Source organism: Aythya ferina (assembly GCF_964211825.1).
Source record: "Aythya ferina genome assembly, chromosome: 1".
In the NCBI taxonomy this organism is placed as follows: domain Eukaryota; kingdom Metazoa; phylum Chordata; class Aves; order Anseriformes; family Anatidae; genus Aythya; species Aythya ferina.
Genome location: NC_140296.1, coordinates 159,400,001 through 159,420,677, shown reverse-complemented (window position 1 = coordinate 159,420,677; position 20,677 = coordinate 159,400,001). Strand labels below are relative to the sequence as shown.

At 45.2% G+C, this 20,677-nt stretch overlaps 1 protein-coding gene across 1 annotated transcript; it reads left to right on the top strand.

Annotated features, from left to right (window-relative positions):
- On the top strand, positions 1-15,647 carry UBE2N (ubiquitin conjugating enzyme E2 N). Its single transcript, XM_084506181.1, has 4 exons — positions 1-132; positions 13,765-14,011; positions 14,201-14,341; positions 14,964-15,647. The coding sequence occupies exons 1-4, from the start codon at positions 103-105 to the stop codon at positions 15,002-15,004; spliced, it is 459 nt and encodes a 152-aa protein (XP_084362307.1). The 5' UTR covers positions 1-102; the 3' UTR covers positions 15,005-15,647.
- The last annotated feature ends 5,030 nt before the right edge of the window (positions 15,648-20,677 follow it).

Genomic DNA, 20,677 nt, shown 5'->3' with positions numbered 1-20,677 from the left:
GCGCCGAGGGCGGTGCTGGCGGAAGCGCGGCGCGGGCGGCTTCCGGCTGTGCGCGATCGGCGAGCGGAGGCGAGCCCGCCAGGCTGCTCCCGACGAGACAAGATGGCCGGGCTGCCCCGCAGGATCATCAAGGTGCCGCCGCCCGCGCCCCCCGCGGCTCCCCCCCGGCCCCCTGCGCCCTCCCGCTGCCGGCGAGCGGCTCCTGGGGGCACCGGGGCGCGCCCCCCGCCCTCCCTTCCCCTCCCTTCCCCTCCCCGTCCTCCCCCCCCCGGGCCCGGCCCCATCCCGGCGCAGCGCGGCCCTGCCCGGCCGTGAGGGCCCTGCCCGGGGCTGCTGCTCCCCGCCGGGCTCGGGCTCCGCCGGGGCGCTCCCCGCCGGGCTCGGGGCCGGTTCCGGCGTGGGCCGAGCCCGGTGAAGCCGCACCGGGGCTGAGCCGGGCCCGCTGCCGGCCCGCGGCCCCCGGGGGTGGGTGGGCGCTGGGCTGGGCGCCCCCGGCCCTGCCCCATCGACGGTGATGGGGCTGGGGGCCCTCAGGCCGGGGTCGGTGGGTGGCTGTAGGTGGGTTACCGGCTGGCTGCGTTAGGGTCAGGGGAAATGGATAGCGCCCCGTTTCTGCGCCGAATGAATGAATGTCAGAAGTGGCCGGCGGTGCTGCGAGGCTCTCCTGGCTGGGCAGGCAAAGCGGCCGGCCGCCCCGAAACAGCGTAACGCGGCGTGTGGGGAGTAACTGATGCAAAAATAAGACTGGATCGTTGTTAAAAAGATCAATTTGTGTGGTAGGTGACAGAGGAGACGAGGTAAAAATAAGACTGGCTTAGGACTCGTTGTGTGTCAAAGCGGTTTGTGCTGCTCAGAAACGAAGCGTTTGTAACACAGATCTGAGTGTGGTCATCCAGCTGCCTTGGTGCACGGCATACATGTACAATGCTGAACGTATTTCAGGTGTGAGAAAGCAGTTTCATAATACAGCAGAACCAGGATTCATCGCAGAGATGTGATGAGAGCTCACTCGTGGAGCTGATGCCCGTGTTAGGTTTTTCTGTAGCTTTTGACAATTTTCCTGCGCACAGCCAAGAAGCGCACCCACTTGTAAGCTGGTACATACGTTTCCTTCTTGGCACTTTTGGTTTTTCAGCTTCTTTTAGGAAAAAAGCATAGAGCAATGCTCACAGCTCTTTTTCCAATATAGATGATGGCACAGGAGCGTTTTATCCCATCCTTGGAGATGGATGGGCGGACACACACTCCTCCCAGCAGAGTCCTAGAAACTCCAGGTTTCCTTCAGAGGGGTCTTCCTTAGACCACACCAGGAGTAGTGTCTCTTACAGGGCAGCGCGTGCTGCGGGTTGTGCCCTGTGTATGCGTTATGGGTTGTCTGCATGCAGTCCAGAGAGCTTTTGAGTCTTGATTTGGTTGTGCTGGATGGCTGTATATCTCATGCTGTGCGTGCATCAGATGGGTGTATGGTCTAGGGTTTGAATCTGACTAGTCACTGCATTCCTGAATGCAGAAAGTAGTGTTATCACAGCTGCAGAGCTGCAGGCGAGCAGTAAGTCCGCTTGGGTCTTCAGGAGTCTCAGATGAGGGTGGATTTGATGGTTGCTATCCTAATGTTGGAGTTACGTATCCCAGTGTTGGTTGCCTTACGTGGAGGGCAGTAAATGAGCTTCACTGCTAGTGTGAATTTGAAAGATGAGGAAAAAGAAGAGAAAGATGGGTCAGAGGACAGCGAAGGGCTACTGAAGGCTAAACGAGCTGCAGTCACCAGATGCTCCATCAGAAGCCATTTCTCTCTCCAGTTCACTAAGGATCCTGTTAGCAGAAGCCCTTTTTGCCTTGATCCACATCCTGAGCTGGGGGAGGCGCAGCAGTGGCCAGCTGGGTGGAGGAGCCCCTGCCCACAGCAGCCCGGGATGCAGAACCCAGCAGCTGCCCGAGGTGCTCCTGGTGGTGCCGTGCTGCTGGCACACGGCCTGGCCCTCGGGGTGACAGGCGGCCCCGCGCTCTCCTCGGCTCAGCAGGGAGCTCTATTTATACTTGCAGTGCTGCCCCATGCTCATTTGAAAGGTGACGGTGTAGATGTGGTGAAGTATTCCTTACTGAAGGTAAAGGATCGCTCCTGGCTCGCTATATGCCAATTATTTAGGAACACGGGCTTTAAATAAGTGGGGTGGATGATCTGTAAGCTCAGGAGATGACTTGCTTTAGAGGTATGGCTTACAGCGTTAACACATAGCAAATGTTGAACAGAAAATGACATTTGAGTCCTTGGATGTAAAACTGGAATTGGAGAAACTTTTCTGTTGTGAATAGAGAGCAGGTATCTTTATTTTCTTCAGTAGCCTAATGCCAAGGGTCCTCTGGAGAGTCAGTTTGTGAGGAAAATCTGTTCATCTAAGAAGACGTGGTGTGGTGTGCTCACTTAGAGCTGTGTCTCTGTGGTGGACTGCATGCTGTTCTCCTACTGCACAGTATTCAAAGTGACTCTTTGCAATGTACATGACAAATAAACCCAGAAATTTGTACTTTCAAGCATTTATTACACCAATTATCTCCTGTGTTGCAAAGTCACGTAGCTCCAGTGGAGTAAGGAGTTGAATTGCATCTGATTTTTTTTTTTTTTTTGGCTGACATTCAAACCACCTCATTTCTGTGTCAAGTGCAGTCAGTGTATCTGAATGGGACAGGCAATGTTGCCTTGTGTCATCTTTTTGAAATGTTTTTCTCTGCCGTTTTCGCTGCTGCAGTGATCTCATCATTCATGCTTTGGTGTCCAGGTCCGTGTTAACTGTGTAACCAGCTGCTAGAAACACTTTTGTGAAATCACTGCAGCTGCTCCTATCCTGAAACAAAACAGCTGAAGCAGTGCGTGGCGTTTCTTCAAACTTTTTTTTTTTTTTTTTTTTCTGTTAAGGAGTTTATCAGTGTGAAGCTATTGGGCTCTGATTTCCTCCCCTGCACGGTAATGTTATTTTCTGAGATATTCCTTTCTTGCTGTTTAGCATAAGAAGCCATTTCCTCATCACTACCAGTGAGCTCCTTCTTGCAGTATTTTTTTGAGAGTCTGGGTAACGCTTGGACTGCAGTTATAAAACATTACCTCGGAAAGTAAACTTTTTGGGAGGTTTTACAGAGATTCTGGTGGTGTATGTGGAGACAGGCATGTGCAGAACTCTGCTCTAGAGGTAAGTATAATCTGCCTTACCTGTGTGTTCTTTTTTTAAATATAAATCAGGTATTCAGTCTGCAACTTCTGAAACTATCTAGGGGTTCTTAAATTCACTGATGGCCTCTTGCCTGGCTAGAAGTTGCTTGCTTGATCTTGAAAGCTATGGACTGCTGTGGCATACTTTTTCCCATGAAGAAAGGCTGTTTAAGGTTGCCATTACTTCTTGATTTCTCTGATGCTTCTGGGCCTTTCTTTGTTTCTTGGATAAACAATTTAAAATTTATGTCCACTCTTCTCTATTTAATATCTTTCAGTGGTATTTTGAGTCTGAGTGGTGGCGTGGTGTAGAAAATAGATCACTTCTGGTCAGAGCAGTTCCTTGGCGTTCACCAGAGAAGCTGGATCTTTGGTCTTTGAAATGTGTTTTGCCCCGTGTATGCTGTTAGGATCTTGTGGAGAACTTCACATTTGACAGAAAGATGGAAACTTTGCATTTTTCAGAATTTTTTGAATCTCCAGCAGCCGTAGGAAGGTGATATACGCTCTGTGCTTCGTGACCCCCTCAGAGTCTTTTTGCCAGCCCTCGAGCACAATCTGGGCTGGCCGTGGCAGTGCAGGGTGCTGAGGCAGGTGTGGCAGCCTGGGGGCTGCTGGCACGGATGGGTTTTGTGGGGTTGGGGAAGGCTGAGAGGGAGACCCAGCCCCAGAGGGTAAGAATATGGTGAAGTTTCACCAAGGAGCCGGCCTCAAATGGAAAGTGTGAAGCCTTAATAAAAGGTCTCAGAGAGAACACCGCTAACTTTCCGTAGCCTTTTCTTTACAGAAGCTTGTGGTAGAAACCAGAGGACAAACTCAGAAGAAAGAATGGCAAATAATCCAGCTAGAGGCAAATTTTTTGTTTGGAGTACCTTCTTATATAGTCATTGAGCACCTTTGAGATACAAATATGTAGTAAAATAAACTTCTAGTATTGATGGCAATGTTTTATGATCACTTTGCACACAGTTTGCAAGGGTTTGCGCTATTAGCGTACTGCAGTCACTTGTGCCTGGCTCTACTGTAGCTGCAGATGCACCGTAAAAAGCTTGATCTGTGCTAGCACCCAGATAATCCTCGAGGAATTTGCATAGGATCTCAGCTTCACAGTTCCAAAATCCCGTAATCTGCTGCAGAAAATCTGGGGATGCTGTCAGGGGAGAGCGGTGCTGACCCACGCAGTGTCCTCCCCAGGTGAGTGTTGGGGGGCAGCAGCCCCAGCAGGCAGGTGGGGTGCCCGCACCCCGGGCAAGAAGCAGAGGCATCCGCGTGCAGCCCAGCTGCTGGAAACCACGAGCACAGCCTTCTCTTTACGATGTCTGACCTCTGCGTTAAAAGTTTAATGGGCTTTATTGGTAATTCTTCGGTTCCTAAAAGACGGAGAGCATTTTCAGGAGACTTTCTCCAACGCAGCTGTTTTACAGCATTGCAATTCTCATCTAAACATTTTGAGATCTGGCAGGCAGCAAGGCATTCGCCTGGGTAACAAATTTGTTTTCTTAATTGTAGCTAATGAAATCATAGAGCCTGGAAGAGCCTGTGCCAAAATGCGATGTGCTATTAGAAAAAGTTACTGGGTGAAGTCTTTGTGGTTTTCTGATGCAGCTTTATCCGTGTCTGTAGAAGACAATTTTGACTGACAACTTTCTTCATGTCTCCTGCTGCCTTCTCAAAGCGAAAACACGCGTGCAGTTTACCTTCTTCTGTGCAAGCCATCAGCTTGTGGTGAAGTGCGATCTTCCTCTCTATCCCACGCTGAAAGAACGTGAACGAGTTGCCATTCAGCGAGTAATTATAACTTGTCCGCGTGCCAGTGTGCTGCTTTCAGTTTAGCCCTGTGCAGCTGAAACCGTTAGCTTCTGGTTCGTGTCAGAAGATGAAGCCAAACTACTTGCTGGAGCATAAAGGTAGTGGTAGCTGGCAAGGGGCTTCTGTGATCAGAGTAAAGATAGGAAATAAACATGTACTGTATGTGCTCCGAACTGAAGCGCTGGAGCTGGTGCTGTGCTCCTGTGGTTCTGCAGGCAGCCAGCACGAGGTGGGAAAGCTGCCACCCTGTGAAGTCAGATGACCAGAAGTTCTCAAGGTGGTCAGCCTGCGGTTCTCGTTGGCCCGCCGTGCTGTGTAAACAGCGTTAACCTGGGCTGTGCTGGCACAAAAAAGCATGTGGTGCTGCAGCAAGCTTGGACCGAGGGACTGCTTTGGCTCCGAACTCTGCAGTAAAGGTTATTTCTTAAGCCAAATCATTCTGTGATCTCATTTGTTTGACTTTGCTACTGCTCGGGCTGATGAAAGGGCTGCATGTGACTGCACGAACGAGCCCTGCTGCTCGGGGTACAGCTTCCCACTCAGACAGACCCTCGTGGGTTGTGAGGGAAGGTGGACGCAGGCACAGATGTGAGCTGAGCTGGTTAAGAAGGACTGGCGGGCTGAAGTAGCAGGGAGAAGGGTTTGACTTAACTGCACAGTCAACATCTGGAGCAACGAGGAACAAGATAGTGGGTTAGCACTGATTCCCAGTCATTCAGAGCAGAACTTTGGTGTAACATATAGCAAAAATAGATTTTACTGCTTTGCCTTAGAAATCTTCCTGGAGAACTTGGTGGGAAATGTTGGCTCTTCCCTACGGAGCAAATATTGACAAGTGACTGATCAGCAATTAGCTAAACTGAAGGATATCTTTTGTTTTTTTCCTTTTCCCACATAAATCGGGGTGTGTGGTGCCCTCCAAGTGGTAAGTGTTCTCTCTGCTACAGCAGAAAGTGGAGCTGGTGACTTTCATTTTCTGTCCCTTTTTGTTGTTGTTCAACTCTAACTCGCAGTGTCATCTGTAAAGCTTTGTGGTGGTTTTACCATGCTCGGCAGCTAAACACCACAACCGCTCTCTCACTGCCCCTCCTTAGATGAGGAAGAGAAGAAGTAAAGTAAAGAGCAACTCACGGGCTGAGATAAGGATAATTTAATTAAAGGGAAAAAATAATTATTAAGGAAATATTAACTAAACAATTTAACTAAAGGGAAAGGAAAAGGGAGGGGGAAAGGGGAAAAAAAAAGAAACAAAAACAAAGGCTATGTGGAAGTGCAGAGGAAAGAAATTACTCTCTGCTTCCCACCAACAAGCAATGCTTGACCACGTCCTTGAAGCAGGGCCTCAACACACGTAGCTGGTGTTCGGGAGGAGGCCCAATGTTTTCCCAACGAGAGCCCACCCCTCCCCTCTTCTTCCTGTTTCCCCCTTTTATTGCTGAGCGTGACACCACATGGTATGGAATATCCCTTTGATTGGTTTAGGTCAGCTGCCCTGGTGATGTTTCTCTTCTCACTTTTTGCCCACCCCCTAGGAGGGCTGGAGAAAGTCCCGATGCTGTGCCAGCACTGCTCAGCAGCAGACACAACACTGGTGTGATAACACTGCTGTTCCAGCTACAAGTGCAGAGCCCAGCACTGTGTGGGCTGCTGCAGGGAAAGGTAACATCCCAGCCAGACCCAGTACAAACTTGAGCTCTCCACCACATCCTCTCCAAAGTGCTTCTGGATGTGGCAGTTCGAGCCTGCTCTGCGGGCTGCCCTGTGAGCCACCCGGGATAAGTGCCCTGGTGCCTGCGGTGCCTCCTCCTGCCCCTTGGCCTCGGCGTTTTGGTGGCAGGAGCTCTGCCTGCAGCCAGTGCCAGCTGTTTGTCCCTCCTTCTGCTGAGAGTTGCTGTCCTCTGCTAGGTGATGGCAGTTTGTGCTGTCAGCCAACATTTTTGGGTTAAAATTGCAGGTAAGAGCCCAGCTGACTTATACAGCATGGAGTAAGGTGTGCTGGTGGGATGTGCTTTTCAGTAGGGCTGAGGGATGGCAGTGCCTGGCGAGGGGGCAGCAGTAAGCACTGGGAGCTGGAACTTCTGTTGCAGGTGATCCTTTAAAAGAAGGATGTGGATCCATCGTCTGTGCTCCCTGGATGCAGCCGTTGAGGGTAGGTTGGACTTGCAGGTAGGGGCGGGTAGTAGCTAAAATGTTTCACTGCCTGGAGAGGATTGAAGAGGGCTTGTGCCTTGCCTTGGCCTGAGAAAGCCTCAGGGCTGTAAGCTCCATCCTGCTGGGTGGCAGCGAAGGGAAATGGCCTGGCGGCTGTGCAGGGAGTTGTGCTGATGAAAATAAGAGTAATTCCCCCGAGACCTTGCATGAAGGTGTGGCGCTGCAGCACTCGAGAAGCCTAAATACTGAACAGCTGTGGTAGCCACAGCGTTCTCTTCCTGGATAAGAGGCCTTGGTGATGTTTTCTGCTCTGATCTTCCAGAGCAGCTTTATCATGGCTGTGTTGAACTCTGGGATGCTCGGTGCTGTTACATCTTCACGGTACTGGCACTGAGCTGCTAGGCATGAGGATCCTCTCCCTGTGCTGTTGGTGCTGCCAGAAGCTGCTAGATAACCTGATAGCGAGTAAGAAGATACACAGAGCCCTTGGTGCTTAGGACCCCGGAGATGGGTGAATGCTTTAATGTAGCCGTTTGCCATCTGGTGCTGAAATTAGCACTCCTGGTAGTTAAGCCTCTTCCTCTGGGACGAGGAGGAGCCTCTGCGTTTCCTTCCAGGCTGTCACCTGCCTGTCCTGCCGCCATGGCCGGAGCCATCTCCTCTCCCACCCTTCTGACACCATGCCGTTGCCCCCTCCTCGTGGTCGGCACAGCTCTTCCTTTGCATGGGCATGTGGTGGGACAGCCCACGGACTTCTCTCTCTTGTAATTTTTATTTTTATTTCCCCCCGCCCCCGGCTGGCTTGGCTACAGGCTGTGCTTCACCACGAGGTCAAGAGACCGCCATGCAGACAAGTGTTGGTGCCCAGCAGGCTGAAGTAGGAAAACCCCACAGCTTTCCTTGTTCCTTCCCCCTGGTGGCCACTCACTCAGCAGCTGAAAGTGTTCAGGCTCTGTACGGTGTCTGGATTTCCCTAGGTTCCTCTTGTTGTAGTGGACTGGATGAATTTCGCTGGGTGATCTAACAGTTGATAGTAAGGGACTGAGGAGAGCAAAGGACGGCAGTAAGTTGTGTCCCAAGTGTATTCCTCCAACTGTAACATCTCTCTAAAATCTTCTGTGTTTAGCTATGTTTATGGATTAATGTGCAGGTTTTTGTTACCAGCGTTACCTGTATAGCAGTAATACTGAATGTGAAAGAAGAAAACGGGGGTGATGAGAAGCTGAGCATCAGACAGGTACATCGCAAAGCAGAGCAACTCTGGCTGAAGACATTGAGTTTGGATTTCTTCATTGAGGTAGTTTGTGCTGCCTTTGCAATTTCTTTCTGAAATTCTGGAAGTCTTCAGACAGTTGTTTTAGTGTTTCTTTTTTTCTTCTGTATTTTGTAGATGTTAGATGCTGATTTTTCCTTTATTACCTATTTTAGCCACCATCCCTTGGTAGGCAACATGAAATTGGTGGTGGTTAACTACAGACAAAGTACAGGGAAGGGAATTGCACTCATTTTTCCAAGCAAAGAATACAGCACTGTAGTATAAAAAGCAATGAAGAAACTGTAAAAATTGTCTAATCCCATGTAACAATTTCTTCCTTCTCTGCTGGAATGGCCTTTACCAGACAAGCCTTCTGATTGCCAGCGTGCCACTGTTTGGTGCTGCCACGGGGCTGATAGCAAGTAAGGCTTCTGAAGTACACTACTGAAGCTTTTTGTCTTCCAGAGTTGTAGATGTAGTGATATTGTTTTTTTGTTGTTTTGGCTGAGGTCTTGGCAACTTGAGGCTTTTATAAAGACTGTTGTAGGACTAGAATGGATGAAAATAAGGGTGTATTTCTAATGGATTCCTTCTTTTACAGTGGTATCTCCATGTGCTTTACATTTTGATTTTCATGCATGTCTGTGTGGCAGCATCTTCTCTCTTGTTCAGTTGGCTCCCTTAAAGAGGGGCTCTGTCTTGCTCCGGGTGTGGATGCGGGAGTATCCTGGTGCTTGTCTGCTTTTCAGTATTTTTTTCTTCTTCCACTGAAAGCAGGATGATGAAGGCTATTGCTCAAAGAGCCAAACACTGAAATCAGTATCTTGTTTGTGTGGCTGCTCTCTCTGGGCAACCCAAAAAGTCCCCTCTCTCCCCTCCTTCTCTCTGCTAACCATCACCGAGCTCTTCTGGGCTGCCTCATCCTCACAGGTTGCTGCAGAAACAGGTTGAGGTTTTCTCCCCCCTCGGGTACAATTAGTCTTCCGTTTAATGTCTTCATAGAAGAATAGCTGCAGAGAATGTCAGCTCCACCATCTGTCCCACCCGGATCAGCTGTCACTCTACTTCAGGCCACCTGTGTTAATAAGCAAAGCTTTACTTCTGCTTGTCAAAACACCTTCAACACTTCTGTGTTTCTTTTAAGCGCTTAATTAAAAATAAGAAAGAAAATTGTGGGGGGGCGTAACCAGTTGTGAATGATAGTGTTTTTTTATGGAGGCACTGACTGGCATGTATCTTCATTTTCCACTTACTTATTCATTTTCTTCAGTCAATGAAAACTGTGAGATTAACTTCAACTGGAAAAAGTGGAGTAAAAGTAAGAGGGAGAAGAGATCTCATTCTAAAAATGCTGCAGAGTACGGCAAATAGCAACAACTACTTACGGATGCATGGGGTGCTTTGTTAAATGCTTTAGAGCTCAAAATACGTCTTAATGCTTTCTGTGAAACTTCAGTATGCTAGAGCAGAGCTAGTAAGAAACACTGTAAGATGCTGTTCTGAAACACTTATTTAGATGGAAATTTGTATTTCTGTGAAGACAAAATGAATCGCTGTATTGTGAACACACTTGTCTTAGCAGCAGAACTGTAAAACCTGGTTTTCTGTGAACTGATCCTTTTGTGCTTCTTTACAGGTTGAAATGTGGGTATCCTAGCTCCAATTTTATCCCTACTGGCACTTTCCTTGGTGGGCAAGAAGCAGGATGTGCTTTGAAGTGGCTGAACCACAAGTCACATCGGGGCTTTTCCTGACGTTCCCATCAGTAGCGCGGAGCATGATTTCTGTCTTAGCCATTGACATCTTACAGAGCTTAAAGAAACTAGCTGAAATTGGACAAAAGGTTCAAAAACTATTCTGGGGTGAAAGGGGGAAGTAGCAGCTTGCACAAGAGCTGCTTGCTCAGCTGAAAAGGTATTAGAAAGCTGATTGCCCAAAGAGATACGGGAAAGAGAAATATCGAGCGCGCTTGAGCTTCCCGATTAAGTTCAAAAACGTAGCATGTTTAAAAGTTTAACTGGAGGTGATTATTTTCTTCTGGTGTTTGAGAGACTGGTTTTCATGGGGGAACCATCCCCAGGGGAAAGTAACCTAAAGTTACAAAATTGGATTATCGTGTTAAAGGAGATTAAACGCTTCCTTCTTGTAGATCGAGCCCCACTTTTGGTGACTCTTCTGTGGGTGACTTAGGGGTTTGTTTTTGACTTTATGTGCATAGGCTTTGAAACATTTTGATTCATTTTCCCCTTTCTACTACTCTTCTATGGCTCTGCCCAATATGTATTAAGGATATTATAACTTTTCTCATAACTGAAGGACAGAAGTCTTGTTTTCTGTCAGAATTTGGCAGTTGTCTATATATTTAAGTAAAACCACTTCACATTCTCTCAATGAGTGGCATCTCTGTTGTTTTTCCATGGTCTAGCAAGCTTGTCTGTGCATAGAGTTTTAAAAAGTCGTCTTCTGATGCAGAGATACCTCTCAGCTTCTGCATAAAAGAGAAGTGGGGAGTGCTGAGAGGAGCCACGGCTGTCGTTGTGTGTGCCGTGGAGAAGTGCTGGGCAGGTGGCTGCGTCACAGCCCCACCGCTGTGAAAGACGAGCGTCAGCCACTTCCCTCGCAGGCTCCTCGCAAGTATTCCTCCTCGGCTCTGTTTGGAAGCAGTTCAAGTTGTGCTGCTGGTGCTGGAGCTCCGTGTGGAGTGCAGGAAGCAAGACGTGCTTGTTCAAAGCGCTTTTCCTCTCATATCTATGTTCTGCACGGGCTCTAAATAGCCTTGACACCAGTGTAGCTCTATGTAACATACATGATTTTTCTCATACTCACCTCTTCTGCATTACCTCATAGCAAGATGACCGCGTCCACATCCTGTAGAGGCGTGAAGGGCTATCTGAACGTGAAGACACGCTAGCAGTGGCATAGCTCCTTCCCTACGATGCCGTGCCCTATCAAAGGAACCATTTTTCTCGTACACGGGTGCTCTCATTGTTTACTGACAAATGGCTTTTCGTGGTGGTTTGTGCAGCTCACAGCCAGACGTCGCTCCCCCAGCTCTGCTGGCAGGTAGAAGTGCTGATGCTGCTGCCAGAAGACTGCTGATTCTGGGTTATTTTAAGCCAGGTTTGGCTCGGTGGTACGGTTGCCGTCAGCATGCTGCCATAGCTGGGGAGGCAGGGGGGAGATCAGAGGGACTGAGGGGGGGCTAGGGACTGCTGAGGTCAGCCCGCCTATTGAAAAGCCTTCCTATGTTAAAGGCTTTAATCACCATTATATATATATATATATATGTTTGAGAGCCTTGGCTCCATCTAAAATTTAGGCACACCCATAAGAAAGATGGGAATTAGCACCTCTGGTGGCAAAGTCCAGGTGGTAGCAGCTGTGAAGAAGCTGAAAAAATCGGACCTCTTCATAAAGTTTTGTTAATTTCAAGCTGGCTCATTGTAATCATTTACCTGGCATAAGATGCTATTTCTTCTTCCAAAAGTGTCAAACTGCCATAAGTATATGATCCTTTGTAGGTGGAAATCTGAATTAGCGCATTTACCTGCGGCAGCCCTTTTACAAAACACATGCTCGAAGAAGTGGAGACTGTTATCCCCTTTCCAGGGGTAATCCATGGCTTCTTACTCGCTGGCTCTCATGTAAAAGTAAAGCTTTAAGTACTGGTTAGAACTGCTCTGCTACAAAACTACTGTACGGGGAAATAACCAACAGCTCTCAGTCTGAATATGCAGTAAATTCACCCGTATCCTTTAAAATATATTTGCATGAGTGAATGTAGAAAGCTTTGAGCAGCGTGGACACCCTTCAAGTAATGTGTATAAGTGGCATTGGCAGCTACTCCCTGTGCAGATAAAAAGACAGCATGTAGCCACAACAAGGAATTGGACCAAATAAATCAATTTTTTGTGTGTTTGTGCATGGCAATAACCTCAGTGTTAGGAGTTGTGGGAACTTGTTGAATTTGAGATGACTATTTGGATTTTTGTGTTAATTATTGTGGCTTCCCTGCTTCATACATCCATTATCTTTTGCTAAAACGAGGTGTTATTTAACGGCATCAGGACAGCTGCACGAGTGCTGTGCGAGTTTATTTTAACAAAATGCAAATATTGTAACAGTCCAGTTACATTTGAAGAACTGAAGTAGAGGCTTTTTGTGCTGGTTTTAGTGCTATTGTAGCCACGGAGTAACTATGCTATAAAACTAGAGTAATAAATTACTATTACACCTACAAGTTACCATTTTTCCTCAGCAGAAACAGGAGAATTTTTCGTTGTGAAAGTCAACATGGAAAAAGGTGGTGATAAAATTAACTGCACACAGTGAAAACAAGCTGGAGGAAAAGCAGGAAATGGGGCTAAAATTACCTGAGGAAATGAGGTTTCTGCAGAACTTCTTGTCCCTGCCTAGTGTCCTTTTGCCAGTTCCAGCTTTTTTTTTTTTTTTTTTTTTTTATATATATATAACAGTGGAAAGGTGCTTACAAGACTTGTGAAGACTGGCAGCAGGGGAGAGGGAAAGACTTACAGAGCTTAGTCTGTTCGGTGCATTAGCAGGATGGGCAGGACGTGGGCAGCTCTTGCCTATGGCCACATCTCGCTGTCTGGGGTAGGATTAGTGCTGTAGGCAGAAGAGTTGAGCAACAAAGAAACCAAATCTGTGTAGGAAACCAGCCTCTCCTAAGTCTGCTTACAGAACAGCTTGTCTGTCTCCAACTGGTTGTTAGAGTAACTTCAAATGCGCTTATTTGTAGACTGAATGTGCTTGAACAAAAGCTATTTACAGGTACATGTATAAATATATTAACCATCTTTAATATTGCAGCAGAGCAGTAGTTTCTGTTCTTCAAAGTTGGCTCTGATTCCAGTACAAACACTCATCCTAATAACCCTGTCCACTCATATTTGCGTAAATCTTCTGGTAAATCTTCTACCTAGTCAAGGTAGAATGGGAAATGCTTTTGGCATCTTCACTGTGGTATTCTTTAAATTGCCTTTATGTATACTGGAAAAAAAAAAATAGCTTGGCAGCAGTTTAATCAGAAGTTAAGAGGTTTGCTTAGGACAGGTTGTTATCTATTACCTGGTGCTGCTGAGGTGTGCTGAGGTGTTTCAGCAGCTGAGAGATCGGAAAAAGTTTTTTTTTTTTTTTTTTTTTTTTACCTGTTCACCACATCCTGCTCTTTGACTTTAAGATATTCATTTAATGTGGTAATTTCAGTGGGTGTAGTCAAATAACTCCTGATAAATACTTCTAAAATAAATGCAGCCTGTACAATCTGTATTAAGCAGGGTGTCTTTGTTACATTGCCTCTTTTTTTTTTTTTTCCTTCTTTTAGGAAACCCAGCGCTTGCTGGCAGAGCCAGTCCCTGGGATAAAAGCAGAACCAGATGAAAGCAACGCACGTTATTTTCACGTGGTCATTGCAGGTCCACAGGATTCCCCCTTTGAGGGTGGGACATTTAAACTTGAACTATTCCTTCCAGAAGAATATCCAATGGCAGCTCCTAAAGTACGTTTCATGACCAAAATTTATCACCCTAACGTAGACAAGCTGGGAAGAATATGTTTAGATATTTTGAAAGGTAAGTGTGACCTTATTTTCTCCCTTTTTATCTTACAAAGTACAGAACTTGTAGATTGACCCTAAAAAGAGATCTAATGTGTTTACAAGAATACTTAACTTACCCTTTAATTCGGGAGAGGAAAACTTGTGTTTTTTTTCCTGTAGACTGTGAATGTGGTGTTTCATACTGCTATAAATGTCTCTCTAGATAAATGGTCCCCAGCTTTGCAGATCCGTACAGTTCTGCTATCAATCCAGGCTTTGTTAAGCGCTCCCAATCCAGATGATCCACTAGCAAATGATGTAGCTGAGCAATGGAAGACCAATGAAGCCCAAGCCATAGAAACAGGTGACGTATCTGACACTATTTTTCTAACTTTAGGAAATACATTGAGCTGATAACTAAGTGGTTGGGGTTTTAAATCCCGACCTCCTGTTCCATGCCTGCGATGTGCAGACGCAATTATTGCATGTGGTTGTAGTCCAAGTTTCCTCAAAATGCCTGCAGCACTCTATTCAAGAGTGTAAATGCAGCCTTCTAGAAGAACACAGATCTGTTTTGTCTTGAGCTTGTACGTTCCTAAATTGTAAGGGTGTCTAATTTGCACTCATAGTAAAATAAAAGTGCGCATCTGTATTTTTAGCGTAAAGTTTAAGAAACAGATTTAGTTCAGAAAGTACATCTCTTCCGTACCTGCCTCTGTTGCAGGCTGTAATGGATAGAAAGAATTATTACATTAACACCTTCTCACTGTTGGCTTCACTGCAGTCAGACCACTTCAGCAGCTGTCAGTGTTTGTGCATTATATCTTGGATATTATAGGGGGGCAAAATTGCACATGAAGTCTCAAAACTGATATTTTGTGTACTTGCAGCAGCAGTGTAAAAGTGGTGTTAAATAAAATAATCAATGACTTTAATAAAACTTGAAAAATACTTTTTTTCTTAAACGTATATTTTTTTCTTTACAGCCAGAGCATGGACTAGGCTATATGCCATGAATAATATTTAAATGCGCTTTGAACATCAAGTGTGCATCACTTCTCCTGTTCTGCCAAGACCTCTTCCTTTTTTTGTTTGCATTTAATGGACACAGTCTTAGAAACATTACAGAATAAAAGCCCAGACATCTTCAGTCCTTTGGTGATTAAATGCACATTAGCAAATCTGTGTCTTGTCCTAATTCACTATTGTAACGCATGAGCAGAGGCTAGAAGTATCATCTGGATTGTTGTGAAATTGTTTAAAAGCAGCAGCACATCTCTGCTTTTAATCCCATCATGGTTTAAGTATAAGCACTGTGAATGAAGGTAGGCAGGGTTAGCTGCGGGGCTTTTTGTTTTAATTTCGTGGGCTCCTCCTCCCTTTTTATGGTGATGCTAATTGCATTGGTAAAAGCAGCTAACCAGTTATACTTTAGAATATACCCTCTAGCCCAGTCTAACTTAGACGCTGTAGATGGACAAGCTTCATTGTTTGAACAAAAAATGGGAACATTAAACAAACATCCATCACCTTCACTAATAATATTGTGATTCTGCTGTCAAGTGTAGAAAAAAATCCCTCCAAGAAAAAGCTTGTGACCATTTTGTATGGCTTGTCTGGAAAATCTCCTGTAAATCTTATGTTTTAGTAAAATATTTTTTGTTATTCTACTTTGCCTTTGTACAGTTTATTTTGCTGTGTTTTCATTTCTCTAATGTGACAATCGTATTTAAAAAAAAAAAAAAAAAAGAAAAATTGAATCCAGAATTGACAATTTGTCTTCACCACCAGTCTGACAGATTAAAGAGTAAAGAGGTGGAATTCACAATATTCTTTGCTTCTGTTTGCTGACTTATTAATTTTTGTAATGTGGGTGCCCTTACCTGCCCAATTTAATACAAAATTACATTTGGAGTGACTTTTTTGGGGCAAGAAGTCTCTGTAACCACTAATCATAATTTCAGTAATGCACTGATACATATTTTTATGGAAATTGAGCATAATCAAATAGGAGGCTGAGAGGAAATGACAGCACTAATTGTGAGTATCTGCATAACTTGTCTTTGATTATCATCAAATGTTAGGCTACACACTTTTCTAACTTCTTTAATTCCCGTCCTCTATAAACATGAAATACCAGTGTGCGTAGAAACCACTGTTACAGCCAGCTTGTATATTGACTGATGTTTGCTTAACCACTTCTAGCTAGCGCCTCTTGCCACTGGTTTTACTCTACAAGCCTTATTAAGCTACTTGCTTGAAGAGCCAGTCTGCTTAAATAGCAACAAAGCTTCTTTATTGGAGGGAAGGAAAGTTTTAATGGAAAAACTTCCTTCTTGTCCTTGTTCTCGAGTGTATGCATCTCGTCTGGGAGTCCAGCATCTTTTCTGGGAACCCATCTTATTACTTCCCTTAAAGTTCCTGTATCCCTGTTCTCTTCCTGTGTTACCCTCTACTCCCCAAATAAAATCTTAAAAGCTTTTGACAAAGCCAACCTGGAGTGTGTAAATGGCAGCTTGCTGTGGTTGCAGCGGGGAGTGTTACGCCATGCAATTCAGGGCCGTGGTTGTATAGTCTGTTGGTATTCTCCCTCTCTTACCTCTTACTCTAGCATCATCTGAAATTTCTATAGAATGTGGTGTATTTATTGTGCTCTTATGTAAGATGAATATTAAAACGACATTTTTCCAACAGACAGTGCTTTCAGTGGTTAGTAACTGGTATTGTCCCTTGCAGTTCTTGAAACGTGGTTCAAGCTTGGTTCAGAACCCAACTTTGGGACATTGGGCTATAAAAACCTGTTCTAAAAGTAGTTTCTATGTTGAATGTAAGCTAAAGTTGCATTTGGGGCTTGGCGGCGGGTTGTTCTTCAGGATGGGTGTGTGCCATTAACCCTACCTCCTTGTTACAGATGAGCACGTGCTTGGGTTCAGTTGACATACATCCCCCATGCGCTAATGATGCGGGCAACTTTGGGGCGGGCAGCTGAGAATGCGTGAACTGTGGCCCTGGATTCACCTCGCCCACCTCCTAAAGCTTTAAACGGATGCTACCTGGCGTGTAGGGCTTGCCTTGGCTCTCCAGTCCAGGGATGTGGCTTTGAATGTGGCTTGCCCTTCCTTCCGCAGAGAAGTGGGATCTGAATTGGTGCTGAATAGAATCGAGCTTAAATCCAGGTGGGATGAATCCAGGCTCAAAGCCGTTCTGCAGATGGCTAGGTGTTCCTATGTTCAGGGCTTAAAACTTGGCTGGAGTTGGTAGCTAATACGGGGATGTAATTAAAGCTATGAGTAAGTTCTTGATGGAATATTATTAATATATAAATAGAAAAAAAAAATCCTCTGCCCCCATTTGGTAGTGACTGAATAAAGTGGATTATGGAACCGTTTGAGTACAAGGTAGCCAGTACGTGTCTGGGTTATTTCACTTTATTTTAATTAAGTATCTCAACAAATTGGGGTCTTTATGAAGTCAATACTGAGTTTGAATGTACGAGTCCATAGTAAGGATATATCTGAAGTTAGTGGTATAAAAGGACAGCTAAAATACTGTATTTCAGAACTGTTTTGAATATTTTCAAGTGATAGTTGTAACAAAAGCAAACTTTAAATAGGGTTCCTGAAAAGTAAATACCTGTTTGTTGTGGGGTCTATTCAGGCATATTTAATCCTTTTAAATTTGGCATTATGTGTGTGTATATGTGTATATATATATTCAAAAAAATAAACCTGACTTAAGAGTTCTGTATAAAGTAAAGCTGGGGATTTTATTCTATCTTGTGTTGGGGGATGTGTGAAACTTAGACTAAATAGACTAAATTCTCTGAAGCCAGATAGATACAGCTTTTTTTTTATTATTTTTTTTTTTTAATTTTTTTTAAACTCAGCTGAGCAGATGGATATGATCACAGGCATTATCTGAAACTCAAGGTTGCTTCTGTTCCACGTACCTTTACAGCTGGTTAGCAATTGCAGCTATCTCTTAGGGAGTATTAGTTTTGTCTCCACTTTGTTACGGATGACCACTGGATAAACTTACACCAAGTTTACAATAAATGGGTTTCTTCTGGCATTACTGGTGCTATGTGTCAAATGTCCCGAAATCCTCAACAGGAGTGTTGCTACTGCTTCGTTAGGTTCTGGATAGTAACTGCAGCTGTTAAGCCTGGATTATCAAATAGACTCTAAAACCCCACATGCAAAATACATCTGCAGAAATTTCCTTTAGATCAAGGCGGCTTGGGAGGGTTTTGTTTTTGCATAAACACTCAGTGGTTGTCTCTTAACACTTAACCATTGCTTTCATGGGTATGAAGTGTATTATCACTGGGAACTGATGCAGCAGTTCCTCTGTTTGGTAGCTGACAATCTAAAACAAGTGAAATGTTGCTTCTATAGCTTTCAAGAAAGTGTACTTCTGACACATGGAGATTGTTGTGAAACATCTAAATGGACTAGAAACATCAAAAATTGTGACATCTCAATCTGTGTACATTCCGTGGGGTATCTTTTTCTTTTTGAGGGTTTCTTTTGAAGTAAAAATGTCTGGTAGGTTTTGTCAATAACATGTCTTGACTGTAATGTAATATGACACTGAAATAAAAGGAAGAGTGATTATTCATTGTAGAGATGCTGAGCTTCATTTGACTGTAGTGGGCTGCCATTGCTCTGCAATACAATTTAACAGTTCTTAACATCTGTTAAAATAAGGAAGATAAATGTTAACTTCGCTTATAACTCACTCACAACTGCTGTTTTTTTTTTTTTTTTTAATTTTTTTTCCTCCTCTCTTATATATGGGGAGAAAAATGGGGCAATGCTTTGGTCCTAAAGCTATCAGAGAGGACTGCTCTGGTTAGAAGCTCAGAGGGATTTATTTATTTTTCCTCCTGTGTTTCAATGGGCCTGTGTTAGTGCAAGACTTGTGCACCTAAGTAGTCAGTTTGGGTGCTTTCTAGGGCACTCAAACTGATGGAGGTGAGGTGGCTTAGCCATGCTCGATACATAATGAGTGTAGCTCACAGCTGCTAATCGTGTCTGCTACAATGGTTTTCAACACTTCAATAAGAAGCGTGCAGGAAGATCTTAGGGTAAATACATAACTGTTACCTTGCACTGAGGTCCAGTAGGAGTAGCAGCGAGCAGCTTGACTGCCTTATCCTTGGTATTTGTCTTGATAACCTCCCCTCAACACTTACAGGTGAAAGCCAGAAGTAGTGAGGTGTGAGCAAGTGTTTTTTTTCTACCTGTTTGCAGGACAGAACACTAAGAATAAAAACTGCTCTGGTTTGGATGGGTGGCGGGGCTGGCAGCTGATAGCTGATGTGTCCAGAGCATGACCTGGGTGGGGATTGAGAGCGCACCTGACTCGACTACTGGGGCTACTCCAGGTTGATGCTAGGGCATTGTCACCTGTGCTTGGCCTGCCACTGAGGCACTGGGTGCCGAAGGGTTCTCCTCAGATGAGAGCTAGGAGTGCTTGTAACTGTGCATTACGCCTCGGGAGCCTTCCCAGAGCCTGTTACATGCACATGCCAAACTGCACTAAGCATGGGATGCGTACTGAGAAATTTATGGAGGGGTGGCTGTGGCATTAAGTTCCATGCATTAAACGCTGGCTAATCTCATAGGAATATGACACATATTAAGTGTGTCTAATACTGTTTTCCTTTGCTTGCTATGGAAGTTGGCCTGGCTTGTTGAAAGCTAGGTTCTGCTCGTATTACACCCAGGAAGCAGGCAAGAAGGAAAGGTTTAGCATTGAGTCGAATGGCAGCAAGAAGGCCCATAGGACCTTGTTATGAAGTCTGGATACCTGCAGCAGATGTTAGGCCACAGGTAAGTGCCAGGGGAAGGGGGTAAGGTGATGGCATCTTTGGCCAGGTGCCTGCTCCTCTGTCTGTGCCTCTTAATATTGTCCCTCAGCACTGGTGGTAACAGCTCACCAGGAACCAAGGCTGGTGTTGCGAGCTGGGGAAGGCCACCGTGGTCCATCAAGCAGAGAGCAGCTGATCACATACCCTGCTCACAGAACGGTCTCTGCTTTTCCTGAAGTAGCTCTCTGACCAGCATTTCCTACTTACTGAGGGACAGATTGCTGACAAAATTGGTCCCACTGGCCCATAACAATGTGGTTGGTACAAGCAGGGTCAGTGTTGCTGCTGCTGAGCTCTCACATTGAAGAAAGGCCCCATTCCTCTTGTGGAACACTTGTCCTAGTGTGGACGAAGCTTCAGCAGATGTGGGGTGCTCAGTACCTAGCTTAATATGCCCTTAGCAGCCCACGGTGTTTAAAGAGGTACAGTGTTTAAAAAACAAAACCCTACAATAATAATAAAACAAAAACTCCAGGCTTCTAGAGTCTTAGAAAAAATAGTCTTATCTTTCCCCAGTGTATGTTGTGCTTTGGCACACACATACTTCACCCGTTTGTGTGCTTCAGCATTAACAGCAAATGTTGATAGGATAGGAGCGAGGTTCAGAGAGGTTAAATTGAGATGAAATGATTACATCCTCTACAGGGCTAATTCAGATTTTATTTTGGTATTTCTCAAATATAAAAAGTCAAAATTCTTACATCAATCTTTAAAGAAAATCCATGCAAGCAGGTCAAAATGTTTACAGCTTATTTTGCCCCCCCACCCCCCACCCCTTCCCTTCAGTTTTCACTTCACAAACCATGTTGGTAACTAAACCAAGTG